The sequence below is a fragment of the Mesocricetus auratus genome, unplaced genomic scaffold (assembly GCF_017639785.1).
Source record: "Mesocricetus auratus isolate SY011 unplaced genomic scaffold, BCM_Maur_2.0 Super-Scaffold_6731, whole genome shotgun sequence".
NCBI classification, from domain to species: Eukaryota; Metazoa; Chordata; class Mammalia; order Rodentia; family Cricetidae; genus Mesocricetus; species Mesocricetus auratus.
In genome coordinates, this window is record NW_024429185.1 from 4,002,218 (window position 1) to 4,017,539 (window position 15,322).

The 15,322-nt window shown below is 38.7% G+C and overlaps 1 protein-coding gene across 1 annotated transcript in view; it reads left to right on the forward strand.

Moving 5' to 3' along the window:
- Window positions 1-807: 807 nt before the first annotated feature.
- Window positions 808-15,322, forward strand: part of LOC121139158 (vomeronasal type-2 receptor 116-like) — a 44,150-nt gene continuing 29,635 nt past the window's right edge. Inside the window, exons 1-3 of the mRNA XM_040742281.1 lie at window positions 808-862; window positions 1,863-2,008; window positions 8,765-8,888. Of these exons, the coding sequence (XP_040598215.1) occupies window positions 808-862; window positions 1,863-2,008; window positions 8,765-8,888 (325 nt within the window). The remainder of the gene's footprint in view (window positions 863-1,862; window positions 2,009-8,764; window positions 8,889-15,322) is intronic.

Sequence of the window (15,322 nt, forward strand, 5' to 3'; positions counted from 1 at the left end):
AAGCCCATTTCCAACAGGCTAATAATGACTGCCAAGAGAAGGATAGTCAGTCTTCAACAGGAAAGAGTCATCTAATTGGTTATCCAGTATGAATTAGTCAGTCCTACAGCTATATGTAAATATAAATACATATGAATAACAATTCATATTCATATACATATACATTTACATGTATATACACATATAAGCAAAACTAAATTAATCAACATGGTGTAGTTGTACAGTTGTAAGTATCTATACAAAAACAGTAATTATTAAATTAAGTATAATAGAGGTACTAGAACAAAGTACAAGGAGAACTTAGCACAGAAAATGGGAAACTATAGGAAAAGAATGACTATTTTTGCTAATAACAGAGTGTGAAATAGTAAGATATATTGCAAATGTCAATAAACCCTAATGATAAAATCCAGTTTTGTAATAGTAATAAATGTTAGCAAAATAGAAATTTGATTTATTAAATTGGTCAACATATGAGCTACAAATTATAAAATTCTGACATTATCTTTAAATAAAATCATAACTTGCAACCTTTTCTTAATGATTCTTTCTCATCTTAATAGGTTTAAGACCAAGACATACATGTTTTTTCTCTCCTTCCTCTTTCCTCTTTGCCATTGAAGAGAACAACAGAAACTCTCATATTTTACCCAACATAACTTTGGGATTAGATGTGTATAATATTGCATTTATTGATGCAGACATAATGTATCATTCTTTAATGTGGATCTCAGGGATAGACAAAATAATTCCTAACTACAACTGTAGAAAAGAGAGCAAGTCTGTAGTATTAATTTCAGGACCATCATGGACATCATCTGCGCTTATTGGAGAACTGCTGGAGTTGTACAAAATTCCACAGGTGAGTATTGTAGCTATGGAGTGAAGAGAATTGATTATTCATTCACGGATAATGATATATTCATTGGGAAGATGAAGAGTGGAGACTGGATTTATGCATTATGCAAAATTTTTGTTTAAACTTAATTACTTGGGATCTTCATTAGTAATAGAGTGGTGGTACAAGACAATGACTTTTCCAAATCTGAGTCTAATCATTACCATTTCAAAACATTCTGTACTATGAGATGAGCCAGTTGTCCTTCCTAAAACATATAGCTATTGTTAAGGGCAAATCAGGTCTTCTAATTGTAGAAGACTTATCTTCATATTATGTTTAACTGTCTTCTTCCCTTAGCTCACCATTGGACGTTATGATCCTACTATGAGTAGCAATATCCACTTACCTTCCTTATATCATGTAGCACCTAAAGACACATTTCTGGCCCAAGCTGTGATCTCTTTAATACTTCATTTCCGCTGGAATTGGGTGGGGCTGTATATCTCAGAAGATGAAAGAAGCATTCAGTTTTGGCATGACTTTAGAATACAAATAGACAAGAACAGTATCTGTGTGGCCTTTATGGAGATTGTGCCAATCAGCAAATCATCAGCGTCTCCAGAATTTAAAGTGGACCATTATCATCAGATCTTGAAATCATCAGTAAATGTTATTATACTCTATTTTGACTCTGATTCTCTGATCACCTTATTTTACATGATAGAAAATTCTCGAATGACACAAAAAGTCTGGGTCATGGCATCACCATATCATTCTTCCAAAATAAGACATAGTATACTTTTTGACCCATTTCATGGTTCTCTCATGTTTTCACACCACCATAAGGAAATCTCAGGGTTTCGAAAATTTATCCATACCGTCAATCCCTCTAAATACCCAAATGACATTTACTTAGCTATATTCTGGTCTCTCTTTTTTGGTTGTTCATTTTCTGATTCTGACTGTACCATACTGGAGAACTGTCCCCTGAATGCTTCCTTGGGGATGTTATCTTATCCAGTTATCGACATGGCCATAAGTGAGGAGAGTTACAACCTCTACAATGCTGTGTATGCTGTGGCTCATGCTCTTCATGATTTATTGCTTCATCAAGCAGAATTTCAGGGACTAGGAGGTGTAAAGAGACTGGGGCATTTCCCCTGGAAGGTAATGGACATTACATTTAATGGCACAAATGATAAGAACCACAATTTTCTACAGAAAAAAATTATGGGAAAATAAAGTGTATGGTTTAAGATATGTTTTTATAGAAATCTTAGGAAGAAAACTATTTTTCACTTTGCAGTCAGAACACGATAGGTAATGATATAATATTGAAGAACAAAATACCAGCATGAAAGAGAAAAGGCATTTTAAATCAACATTATCATTCAGTTATTTTTTGAATTTATACGTGTGTGTGTGTGTGTGTGTGTGTGTGTGTGTGTGTGTTAGACTACACCAATTCTCATATGGGACTGGGTTTACAGCATTCACACAGAAAGTAAATGACAACTTGCTAGAGTCATCTTTCCTTATTATGTAAGTTGAGAATTAAATTCCTGCTTTCCAGCACTGTATCATCATCCACATCTCTTGTTCCATTTCCCCCATCCTATGATTTTGTCATTTAATTTAAGTAAGTTCAACTTCAGCAGAATATATTTTCTATATAAAGATGATTTCATTAGAAATTCCATAAGACATGACATATAAAAATAACTTTATGAAAGCTTCAATGCTGTTGATAAAACATTACTAATATATATATACATATATGTGTGTGTGTGTGTGTGTGTGTGTGTGTGTGTGTATCTATATCTGTCATTTCATCCTCGGCAGGACCTAGGCCCTTCCCCATGTGTTCAGGCTGAGAGAGCATCCCTCTATTTGGAATGGGCTCCCAAAGCTCATCCATAAACCATGGTAAACACTGATCTACTACCCAAGGCCCCAGTGATTTTTGTGGCCTCCTCCCTGACACTACATTCATGGAGTCTGGATCAGTCCCCTGTTGGCTTCTCAGCCATTAGTCTGAGATTCAAGAGCTCTCCCTTATCTGGTCAGCTGTTTTTGTGGGTTTCATTATCATGGTCGTGACCCCTTTTCTCATCACTCCTCCATCACTGTCACTAGGTTCCAGGAGTTCAGTTCAGTGTTTATCTGTGGGTATCTGTCTCTGCTTCCATCAGTCCCTGAATGAAGGTTCCAGGATTTCATATAGGATAGTCATCAACCCTATCATCAAGGAGAGGCTATTAGTGTAGTCTCTCCACTATTGTTTAGCTTTCCAGTTGGTGTTATCCTTGTAGATCTCTGAATATCTCACTAGTGTCAGCTCTCTCCTCAAGCCTATAATGACTCCATCTATTATGGTATCTCTCATCCTACTCTATTCTTACCTCTACTCAACCTTCCTGCTCCCCCATGCCTTCTTTTCCCCTCCTTTTATCCCCCTCTCTCTTTCTTGGTTCCCTCTACCCTCCCCTGATATTCCCAGTCTGCTCAGGAGATCTTGCCTCATTCCACCTTCTCTGGGGTATCATGCATCTTTCTTGGGAACCTCCTTGTTTCCCAGACTCACTGGCACTGGGATTATAGGCTGACACTCCCCTGATCCATATCTAAAATACATATATGAGTGAGTACATACCATGTTTGTCTTTTTGTGTCTGGGATACCTCACTCAGGATAGTTTCCTCTAGTGCCATCCAGTTGCCTGCAAATTTCAAGATTCCATTGTTTTTCTCGGTTGAGTAGTACTCCATTGTGGAAATGTATCACATTTTCTCTATCCACTCTTCAGTTGTGGGGCATCTAGGTTGCATCCAGGATCTAGCTATTACATATAATGAACATAGTGGAGCAGATGTCCTTGTTGTGTGATTGGCCATCTTTTGGGTATATGCCTAAGAGTGGAATTGCTGCGTCTTGTGGTAGAGTCAGACCCATTTTCCTAAGGAATCTCTATACTGATTTCCATAATGGCTGTACTAGTTAGCACTTCCACTAGCAGTGGAGGAGTGTTCCCCTTTCTCCACATCCTTTCCAGCACAAACTGTCATTGGTACTTTTGATTTTCACCATTCTGACAGGAGTAAGATGATATTTCAGAGTTGTTTTGATTTGCATTTCCCTGATGGCTAAGGATGTTGAGTACTTTCTCAAGTGTCTCTGAGACATTTTATACTCCTCAATTGAGAATTCTCTATTTAGATCAGTCCCCCCTTTTTAAATGGATCCTTTGGTGTTTTGGAGACTTGCTTCTTGAGTTCTTTGTAAATTTTGGAGATCAGTGTTCTGTCAGATGTGGGGTTAGTAAATATCTTTTCCCAATCTGTGGGGCACATTTTTGTCTTGCTGACTGTGTCCTTTGCCTTACAGAAGCTTCTCAGTTTCAGGAGGTCCCATTTATTAATTGTCGATCTCAGTGTGTGTGCTACTGGTGTTATGTTCAGGAAGCAGTCTCCTGTACCGATTCGTTCAAGGGTACCTCCCACTTTTTTTCTAAGAGGTTCATTGTGGCTGGATTTATGTTGAGGTCTTTGATCCATTTGTACTTAAGTTTTGTGCATGGCAATAGACATAGATCTATCTGCTGTCTTCTACATGCCAATATCCAGTTATGTCAGCACCATATGTTGAAGATGCTATCTGTTTTCCATTGTATAATTTTAGCTTCTTTGTCGAAAATCAGCAGTTCGTAGGTTTGTGGATTAATCTCAGGGTTTTCAGTTCGATTCCATTGGTCTACCTGTCTATTTTTGTGTCAATGCCAAACTGTTTTCAGGACTAAAGCTCTATAATAGAGCTTGAAGTCAGGGATGGTGATGCCTCCAGACATTGCTTTGTTGAGCAGTGTTGTCTTGGCTATCCTGGGTTTTTTTGTTTTTCCAGATTAAATTGAGAATTGTTCTTTCAAGGTCTGTGAAGAATTCTACTGGTATGTTAATAGGACGTGCATTGAGTCTGTAGATTGCTCTTGGCAGGATTGCTATTTTTAATACATTGATCTTACCTATCCAAGAGCATGGGAGATCTTTCCATTTTCTGCTGTCTTCTTAAATTTCTTTCTTTAAAGACTCAAACTTCTTGTGATACAGGTCTTTTGCTTGTTTGGTTAGCATTACCCCCAGGTATTTTATGTTGTTTGTGGCAATTGTAAAGGGTGATGTTTTTCTGATTTTTTTCTCAACCCTTTTATCATCTGTATATAGTAGGGCTACTGACTTTCTTGAGTTGATCTTGATTCCTACCATATTGCTGAAGGTGTTTATCAACTGCAAGAGTTCCCTGGTAGAGTTTTTTGTAAACTATCATATCTTCTGCAAATAGTAAAAGTTTTATCTCTTCCTTTCCAATTTGTATCCACTTGATCTCCTTTTGTTTTCTTATTGGTTCAGCTAGAACTTCCAGTATAATATTGAAGAGATATGGGGAGAGGGGACAGCCTTGCCTTGTTCCTGGTCTTAGAGGAATTGCCTTGAGTTTCTCTCCATTCAACTTGATGTTGGCTGTTGGTTTGCTGTATATAGCTTTTAAGATGTTTAGGTATGTACTTGTTATCCCAGATCTCTCCAAGACCTTTATCATGAAAGGGTGTTGGATTTTATCAAAGGCTTTTTTCAGCATCTAGTGAGATGATTATGTGATTTTTGTTTCTCAGTTTGTTTATATGGTGGATCACATTGATGGATTTTCATATATTGAACCATCCCTGCATCCCTGGAATGAAGCCTACTTGATCATGTTGAATGAGGTTTCTGATGTGTTCTTGGAACCGATTTACCATTATTTTATTGAGTATTTTTGCATCAATGTCCACGAGGGATATTGGTCTGAAATTCTCTTTCTTAGTTGTGCCTTTATGTGGCTTGGGTATCAATGTTATTGAAGCCCCGTTTAATGAGTTTGGCAAAGACCCTTCTGCTTCTATTGCATGGAATACTTTTTTGGGAATTGGTATAACCTGCTCTTTGAATTTCTGGTAAAATTCTGCACTGAAGCCATGGGCTTTTTTTGGTTGGGAGATTTTTGATGACTGCTTCTATTTCCGTAGGTTTTATAGGACTATTTAAATTGCTTATCTGTTCTTGATTTAATTTTGGTAAGTGATATTTATCCAGAAAATTGTCCATTTCCTTTAAATTTTCAAATTTTGTGGAGTACATCTTTTTAAAATATGACCTGATGATTCTCTGGTAGAATCATCAGGTCATATTTTCATCAGGTTATAATTCCTCAGTGTCCATTGTCATGTCTCCCTTTTCATTTCTGATTTTGTTAATTTGCATGTTCATACTCTGCCTTTTTTGGTAAGTTTGGATAAAGGTTTGTCTATATTGTTGATTTTCTTGAAGAACCAACTCTTTGTTACATTGATTCTTTGTATTGTTTACCTAGTTTCTACTTTATAGATATCAGCCCTCAATTTAATTATTTCGTGGTGTCTGCTCCTCTGGGGTGAGTTTGCTTCCTTTTGTTCTAGAGCTTTCAGTTGTGCTGCTAATTCTCTAGTGTGACTATTTTCCTGTTTCTTCATTGGGGCACTTAGTGCTATGAACTTTCCTCTTAGTAGTGCTTTCAAAGTGACCCATAAGTTTGGGTATTCATTCTCATTGAATTCTAGGAAGTCTTTAATTTCATTTTTTATTTCTTCTTTGACCCAGGAATGGTGCAATTCTGCATTATTTAATTTCCATGAGTTTGCAGGTTTTCTGCGGTTTGTGTTATTGTTGAATTTTAACTTTAAGACATGAAGGCCTGGTTATATAAATGGAGTTATTCCAATTTTTTTGGAGCTGTTGAGGTTTGCTATGTTGCCATGTATGTGGTCAATTTTTGAGAAGTTTCTGTGTGGAGCTGAGAAAAAGGTATATTCTTGCAACTGTAGTACCTGGCTGTTTTCTCAGCTTTTCTATTTCCACCATTCTTTCAGACTGTATTTTTTTATTGTTTCTGTTTCAGATTTCAGCCCTTGGCATTGTTTAAATTATTTCTTGCAATTTTTGTTTTGTCTTTTGCTCCATTTCTTGCATTTTATGGATTGTTTTTCTTCCATCTCTTTAAGGGATTTTCTCATGTCCAATTGAGCGCCTCTATCATTTCCATGAAGTTGTTTTTTTATGTCATTCTCTGCTAGTTCATTTGTGTTGGGGTGTTCCAGTCTTGTTGGTGTAGGGTGTCTGGACTCTGGCGGTGTCATACTGGTTTTTCTGTTGCTCTTTGTGTTTTTATATTGTATCCTTCCCATCTGTTCTTGCAGTGGGTTCCAGAGGGTGCCTCTTCCTCTACAGATGGGTGTGGGACCAGGTTCCCTTCTGTTGGGTGTCAGAAAGTCCACTGTTCTGGTAGTTCTCCACTTCCTGGTCTTGTGGGTTGAAAAATACACTAGGATGCTGTGGTGCTTTGGATTCCACTGGGATGGATTGGAGCCCCAGTGGTATACCCCAGGCACAGGAGTGTATTCTGGAGAAAGGCCAGGATAGTCTTTGTCATGTGGGTGGAGCAGGAGACTAGGATGCTAGGGTGAGTTTGCTCCTGCCTCTGTGATGGAAGCCTCTGTGGCAGTCCCAAGCTCAGGCAGCCATTCTAGTCCTAGTTCCGTGGGTGGAACAGGAAAGTATGGTACCGTGGTTCCTGCCACCTCTGCCGGGATGGAAGCCTCAGTGGCAGAGCCCAGTCCCAGCTAAATTGGGATTTATGTATTAATATCTCATGAGCATACTTATGAACTATGTACATCAAGATTGTCTTTGAATAAGTGAAGCTTCCACTACAATATTGAGATCTGGATGTACAATAGTTAATCATACTCTGATTCATAGTTCATTTTGTTTCATGTTTTTGAACTTGGCAATGTTATGATATTAATTTTTTCATACCATTAACCTCGTTATGCTTTACTTATTGCTGTGCTAAATCTGCATTGTGATATAATGAATAAAAGAGATGAAGAGCTATTCCACATATTGCTTTCTGTGTTAACATGAGCCATTTATTTCTCCTAGATACACTCCTTTCTAAGGAATATTCACCTTGACCATTTGGATTCTAACCAAGTGATTTTTGATGAGAAAAGGAAATCTGTGGCAGAATATGATATACTTAACTATTGTCATTTCCCAACACATTTTGTACACACATTGAAAATAAGAATGTTTTCTCCATTTGCTCCACCTGGCCATCAATTGACCTTACATAAGGACATGATAGAGTGGCCTTTAGGATTTACAGAGGTTGGTGGAAGCTAACATAATATTTTCAAATGCAAACAATCAACTAGTATCACATTCTTGTTTTTATTATTCTTGATTTATGGTTGCTCTGTTATTGGCCTCCAATGAACATTTCTCAACTATATTTCAGAATTTTTGTTTACACTTATGAAATTGGTCTTCTGTTTTTGCCAATCTTTGCATAAGATTTATGTCTTTCATAAGATTCAAGTACAATGTCTGTGTAAATGTCCTCAGTATAAAATTTTGTAGGGAACTAAATCTATACGAACACACAGAGTATAGATGGTTTTTCCTTAAGTCAGGCATTTTATTGATATTTGTCTTATATCATGGTATTGCAGTTGAAGTGCAAGGCAGAGGAAATTATTCTCTACAAGATAGTCTATTGGCAAGTAAAATCATCTGGTATAAGAATGGAAATATCCCCCACTTAAAGTATAAATTTAGTGAGCTTGCATTCATCAGGATCCAAATCTTACTGTTTCCATGAATTCTCAGAAAGTATCAGGATTTGAGTGCTGTATTTAGACCATGAACATATGCACAAGAATAACTTCTAAAGATTCAGTTTTACTGAAGAGCACCTATTATGTTTAAAGTTTCAATTTACTGAGTCATTGTATTTATTGATACATTGCATGAGTGATGTAACAATTGCTAATGCAGCTCTAAATTTCCTCAGATCCCACAGTCACTATGCAGTGAGAGTTGTGGTCTTGGATTCAGGAAAGCACATGTGGAAGGAAAGGCCATCTGTTGCTTTGATTGTATCCCTTGTTCAGAAAATGAGATCTCTAATGAAACAAGTAAGTATAAACCTTATCAACACAATTATTCCCTTTATTATTCCCTTTTAAATGCAAGAAATTCATATCATTCTGGGCTATGGTGGTGCACACCATTAATTTCAGCACTCAAGAGAGACTGGTGGATCTCTGTGAGTTTAAGTCCAGCCTGGTCTACAGAGTGAGTTCCATGATAGGGTCCAAAGCACCAAAATGAAATCCTGTCTCAAAACAAAGCAAAATAAAACAGAAAATATATCAATTAGAAAATATATTTAAAGACAAAATATTTATTGAATTAATTGATTTCAACATTCTATTATTAAAGTAATAATACAAAATATATCACAAGCAAAGGACAAGTACATCCCTTTCTTGCTAATTACTTAATTTTATCAACTAGAATTCTTTTACTGTCTTATTTAAAAATTAGAAGCGTCTCTCACCTGTCTTTCATCTTCATTTCTTTTTCTATTTCACTAACAAATTGCTTTTTGGGTGACCCCAAACTGAGCCTGGAAGCAATGGCAGATGAAGGCTTGAGCCTCAGGTTTGGAGCAGTGTCACTGGGAAGCCTGAACCACCAGCCCTTAAGTAGCCTCAAAGTATAGCCTGAGCCTCAGGCCTGTAATAGTGACAGAGGGAGACCTGAGCCTTAGGCCCAGGAGCAGTGTCAATGGGAGGCCCTAACCACTAGCTCAGAAGCAGTGTCAGAGGAAGTCCTGAATCTCAGGCCTTGAGCAGTGTCAAAGGGATGCCTGAGCCTCAGACATTAAACAATGTTAGGGAGTGACCTGAGCCTCAAGCCTGGGAGTGGAGAGCAAATGCTGAATAAGACAATGGCAGCTTTTTCCAGCAGTGGCTTCCAGAAACTATCACAAGAAGTTCTTCTAGGAAAGGGTACCTGTATCCAGCCAGCATCCACCTACATTTTTGGCTTGGAGATATTCTGCTGGTATAGCAACCATTGGACCCTCAGCACCACCTACACCTAGAAAAGTAATCATGGAGCAGTGGCCCCACCTCTGATGGCCAGAGCCATCATCAGAGCTGTAGCTGCACCAATACCTCAAGAAGTGACCACCTGAGCCTTTGGCCCACTTCTACCCAAAGGAAGATTCAGCAGAGACTCTGCTCAGTTTGTTCCTGAAGGAGCAGTCCATTTAGCCAAAGCCTCCAACTATACCAATTGGAGAAAGAGAGACACCCTGACTTAGCCAAAGCCTCCATCTATATCAGCTGGAGATAGAGAGACCCCCTGACTTAGCCACAGCTCCCAACTATGTCAATTGGAGATAGAGAGACCCCTGACAGCACAAACTCCACCTATACCAATTAGAGGAAGAGATTCCTAGACAACATGGTAAGAATGTGCTCAACAATAAAAAGAACAATATGACACCAATAGAAACTAGTAGTTCTACAACAGCAAGATGTGAGCATCCCAACACAAATGATTCAAAGAAAATTACCTAAAAATACCTTTATGAGAATTATTGAGGCCATTTAAGAGTGAATGAAAACTTCTCTAGGAGAAATGGAGGACAAGAGAAGCAAAAAATGGGAAGAAACTGGCAAATGCCTTAAAAATCCTACCAAAGAAATGAAGGAAATTATTTAAGACTTTAAATCTGAAACATAGGCAAAAAGGAAAAGACAAACTGAGGGAATTCTGGAAATGGAAAATCTGAGTAAATGATCAGGGACTACAAATGGAAGCATAAACAACAGAATACAAGGGATGAAAGAAAGAATTTCAGTCATTGAAGATATAATACAGGATATAGAATCATTTTCAAAGAAAAATTTAAATCCAACAAATCCTTAATTCCAAACATGTAGGAAATCTGTGACACTATAAGAATACTGAATCTAAAAATAATAGAGATGGAAAAGAGAGAAGTTCAACTCACAGGCACAGAAAACATGTTCAACAAAATCATAGAATAAAACTTTCCCAACCTAAAGAAGGAAATGTCTTTGAAGATACAAGAAGCACTTCCAGTGCCTTGGGACTGCCTATGGACTGTCAAAGAGCCTCCCATCACGGCAGGAGTCAAGCACCCCAGATCCCAGGTCTTCTCTTTCACCAACAGGACCAGAGGGACCAGCAGGACAAGGTAAATGAGGCCCTGCATCCAGGACTGCCTTCCAGTGCCTGGGGACTGCCAAAGAGTTTCCCATTCCAGTGGAAGCCACACATCCCAGATCCTGGGTCTTCTCATCCTCCAATGTGACCAGGAGACCAGGTAGGAAACTACACACTCCAGATTCCAGGGCATCTTCTCCACCCACAGGACCAGGACTAGGACTAGGAAGAGGAGAACTACCAGAGTATTGGATTTGCTTGCACCCACCAAAAGGGAACTCTGGTCCCCTAACCACCAGACCAGTAAGGGGCTCTTTCTGCACCCACTAGAAGAAGAGATGGGAAGGAGACAATACAAAAACACACTCAGCAAGAGAAAAACAAATATGACACCACCAGATTCTAGGGACTCCACACCAGCAAGACTCCAACATTCCAATGCAAATGAAGTAGAAAAGAATGACCTTAAAAACAACTTCATGAAAATGATAGAGACCCTAAAAGAGGATATAGGAAAATCCTTCAAAGAAATGGAAGAAAAAACAATCTAAAAATTGCAAGAAATGGGAGAAAAATCAAACCAAAAAAATGCAAGAAATGGAAGAAAAAACAACCCAGAAAATGCAAGAAATGGAAGAAAAAACAAACCAAAAAATTCAAAAAATGCAAAAAATGCCCAAAAAGATAAAACGAAAATTGTAAGAAACAATTCAAACAGTGCAAGGGTTAAAAACTGAAATAGAGACAACAACAACAAAAAACCTGAAGGAAGGCTGGAAGTAGAAAAGTTGGGCAAATGGTTAAGTACTACCAATACAAGCATAATCAACAGAATACAAGAGATGAAAGAGAGAATCTCAGGTGTTGAAGATACACTAGGAGAAATGGATTCATCATCCAAATAGAATCTTAAGTCCAACAAATCCCTAACACAAAATATCCAGGAAATATGGGACACCATGAAAAGACCAAACCTAAGAATAATAGGTATAGAAGAAGGTGAAGAAAACCACCTCGAAGGGGCAGAAAACATATTCAAAAATCATAGAGGAAAACTTTCCCAACCTAAAGAAAGACATTCCAATGAAGGTACAAGAAGCTTACAGAACACCAAATAGAGTGGACCACAAAAAAGTTCCCTCGCCACATAATAATCAAGACCCCAAATATACAGAATAAAGAAAGAATATTAAGAGCAGCTAAGGAAAAAGGCCAAGTAACATATTAAGGCAAATCTATCAGAATTACACCTGACTTCTCCATGGAAACTCTGAAAGCCAGAAGGTCCTGGATAGGTATTCTACCCACACTAAGAAAGCATGGATGCCAGCCCAGACTATTATAACCTGCAAAGCTCTCAATCACTATAAATGGAGAAAACAAGATATTCCATGACAAAACTAGATTCAAGCAATACATATCCATTAATCCAGCCCTACAGAAAGTTCTGGAAGGAAAACTCCAACCCAAAGAAGTTAATTCCAGCCAGAAAATCATAGGCATTAAATGATCCCACTTTACCAACAGCCAAAAGAAAAAAGGGGTGGAAGTCCACATACAATTTCACCAACAACAACCATTCCAAATCAAAGAATAATGAGCAGCCAATGGTGATTAATATCCATCAATATTAATGGCCTTAACTCACCCATAAATAGACACAGGCTAACAGAATGGACTTGAAGACATAACCCATCCTTCTGCTGCATACATGAAACACATCTCAACCTCAAAGACAGATATTACCTCAGAGTTAAAGGTAGGGAAAAGATTTTCCAATCAAATGGACCCAAGAAACAAGCAGGGGTAGCAATCCTAATATCTAACAAATTAGACTTTAAAACAAAACCAAGCAAAAGAGATGAAGGAGGTCATTTAATACACATCACAGGAGATATCCACCAAGATGAAGTTTCAATTCTGAACATCTATGCCGCAAATACAAAGGCATCCACATTCATAGAAGAAACATTACTAAAACTCAAATCACATATAAAACCCCACACACTTATAGTGGGAGACTTCAACTCCCTACTCTCACCACTAGACATGAATACCAGACAGAAACTTAACAAAGAAGCAAAGGGTCTAATAGAAGTTATGACACAATTGGGATTAACAGATATCTGTAGAACATTCCATTCACATAAAAAAGAATATACCTTCTTCTCACCACCCCATGGAACCTTCTCAAAAATCGACCAAACTTGGCAACATATCAAACCTTAGCAGTTACAAAAACATTGACTCCATGAATCTTTTTTTTGTATGTTTATTCGGGACTGATGCAACTCTGGAACCAGGCTGGTGGGAAGACTTCACTCTACACAAGGAACAGTTGAGGAGCAGTCAGCAAACCCTACTCTATACATTTTCCCAATTGCAAAGCCACAGAAATCCCCTTAGCCCCTCCTTCTCTCTTCTTTTTTTTTAATTTTATTTTCCAGTTTAAATTTAGATAAGAATCAAGGTTGCTTCACAAGTCAGTTCCAGGTCCCTCTCCCATTCCCTCCCTTCCTCCCGTGACCTCCCCCCCCTGTTATCCCCTCATTTCTCCAGGGAGGGTGAGGCCCTCCATGGGGGTGTCCATAGTGTGTCATTTCATATAGGGCAGGGCCTAGACCCTTTCCCAAGAGGTCAGGGTGAGAGTGCACCTCACATTGTTCTATTGGAGTCCAAAGTCCGTGTGTATACTTGGGATGGGTACTGATCTGCTGCCCAAGGCTCAATAGAATCCCTAGGCCTCTTCACTGACACCCAGATTCCGGGGGTTTTGATCAGTCCCATGCTGGCTTCCCAGGCTAATGCCTGGGATTCAAGAGTTAACCTTTGTCTGGTCAGCTGTTTCTGGGGGTTAAACCAGCCCAGTCTTAATCCCTTTGATCATCAGTCCTCCCTCTCTGTTACTGGCTTTCTTGAGTTCAGCTCAGTACTTAACCAAGGGAGTCTGCCTCTTCTTCGATCAGCCACTAAATAAAGTTTCTCTTTCCCAGACTCTCTGGCCATAGGATTGTAGGCTGGAACTATGTCTAAAATCCATATATGAGAGAGTACATGCCATGTTTCTCTTTTTGTGACTGGGTTACCTCACTCAGGATGGTTTCTTCTAGTGTCATCCATTTGCCTGCGAATCTCATGATTCCATTATTTTTTTCTGCTGAATAGTACTCCATTGTGTAGATGTACCACATTTTCTCTATCCACTCTTCAGGTGAGGGACATCTAGGTTGCTTCCATGTTCTGGCAATTACAAATAAAGCTGCTATGAACATAGTGGAACAGACATCTTTGTTGTATGAATGGGCATCTTTTGGATATATGCCTAAGAGTGGAGTTGCTGGGTCTTGTGGTAGGTTTATTCCCATTTTTCTGAGGAATCTCCATACTGATTTCCAAAGTGGCTGAACCAGTTGGCACTCCCACCAGCAATGGAGGAGTGTCCCCCTTTCACCACATCCTCTCCAGCATAAATTGTCATTGGTGTTTTTGATTTTAGCCATTCTGACAGGGGTGAGATGGTATCTGAGAGTTGTTTTGATTTGCATTTCCCGGATGGCTAAGGATGTTGAGCACTTTCTCAAGTGCCTCTCAGCCATTTTAGACGCCTCTATTGAAAACTCTCTATTTAGTTCTGCAGCCCACTTTTTAATAGGGTCCTTTGGTGTTTTGGAGACTTGCTTCTTGAGTTCTTTGTAAATTTTGGAGATCAACCCTCTGTCAGATGTGGGATTAGTGAATATTTTTTCCCATTCTGTGGGCTGCCTTTTTGTCTTGCTGACTGTGTCCTTTGCCTTACAGAAGCTTCTCAGTTTCAGTAGGTCCCATTTATTAATTGTTGATCTTACTGCCTGTGCTACTGGTGTTATGTTCAGGAAGCTGTCTCCTGTACCAATTCGTTCAAGGGTACCACCCACTTTCTCTTCTAAGAGGTTCAGTGTGGCTGGATTTATGTTGAGGTCTTTGATCCATTTGGACTTAAGTTTTGTGCATGGCGATAGACATGGATCGATCTGCATTCTTCTACATGCCAGTCTCCAATTATGCCAGCACCATTTGTTGAAGATGCTTTCTTTATTCCATTGTATATTTTTAGCTTCTTTGTCAAAGATCAGATGTTCGTACGTGTGTGGGTTAATACCCGGGTTTTCAATTCGATTCCATTGGTCTACCTGTCTATTTCTGTGCCAATACCAAGCTGTTTTCAGGACTATAGCTCTATAATAGAGCTTGAGGTCAGGGATGGTGATGCCTCCGGACGTTGCCTTGTTGAACAGGGTTGTTTTGGCTATCCTGGGTCTTTTGTTTTTCCATACAAAATTGATAATTGTTCTTTAAAGGTCTGTGAAGAACTGTGCTGTGATTTTAA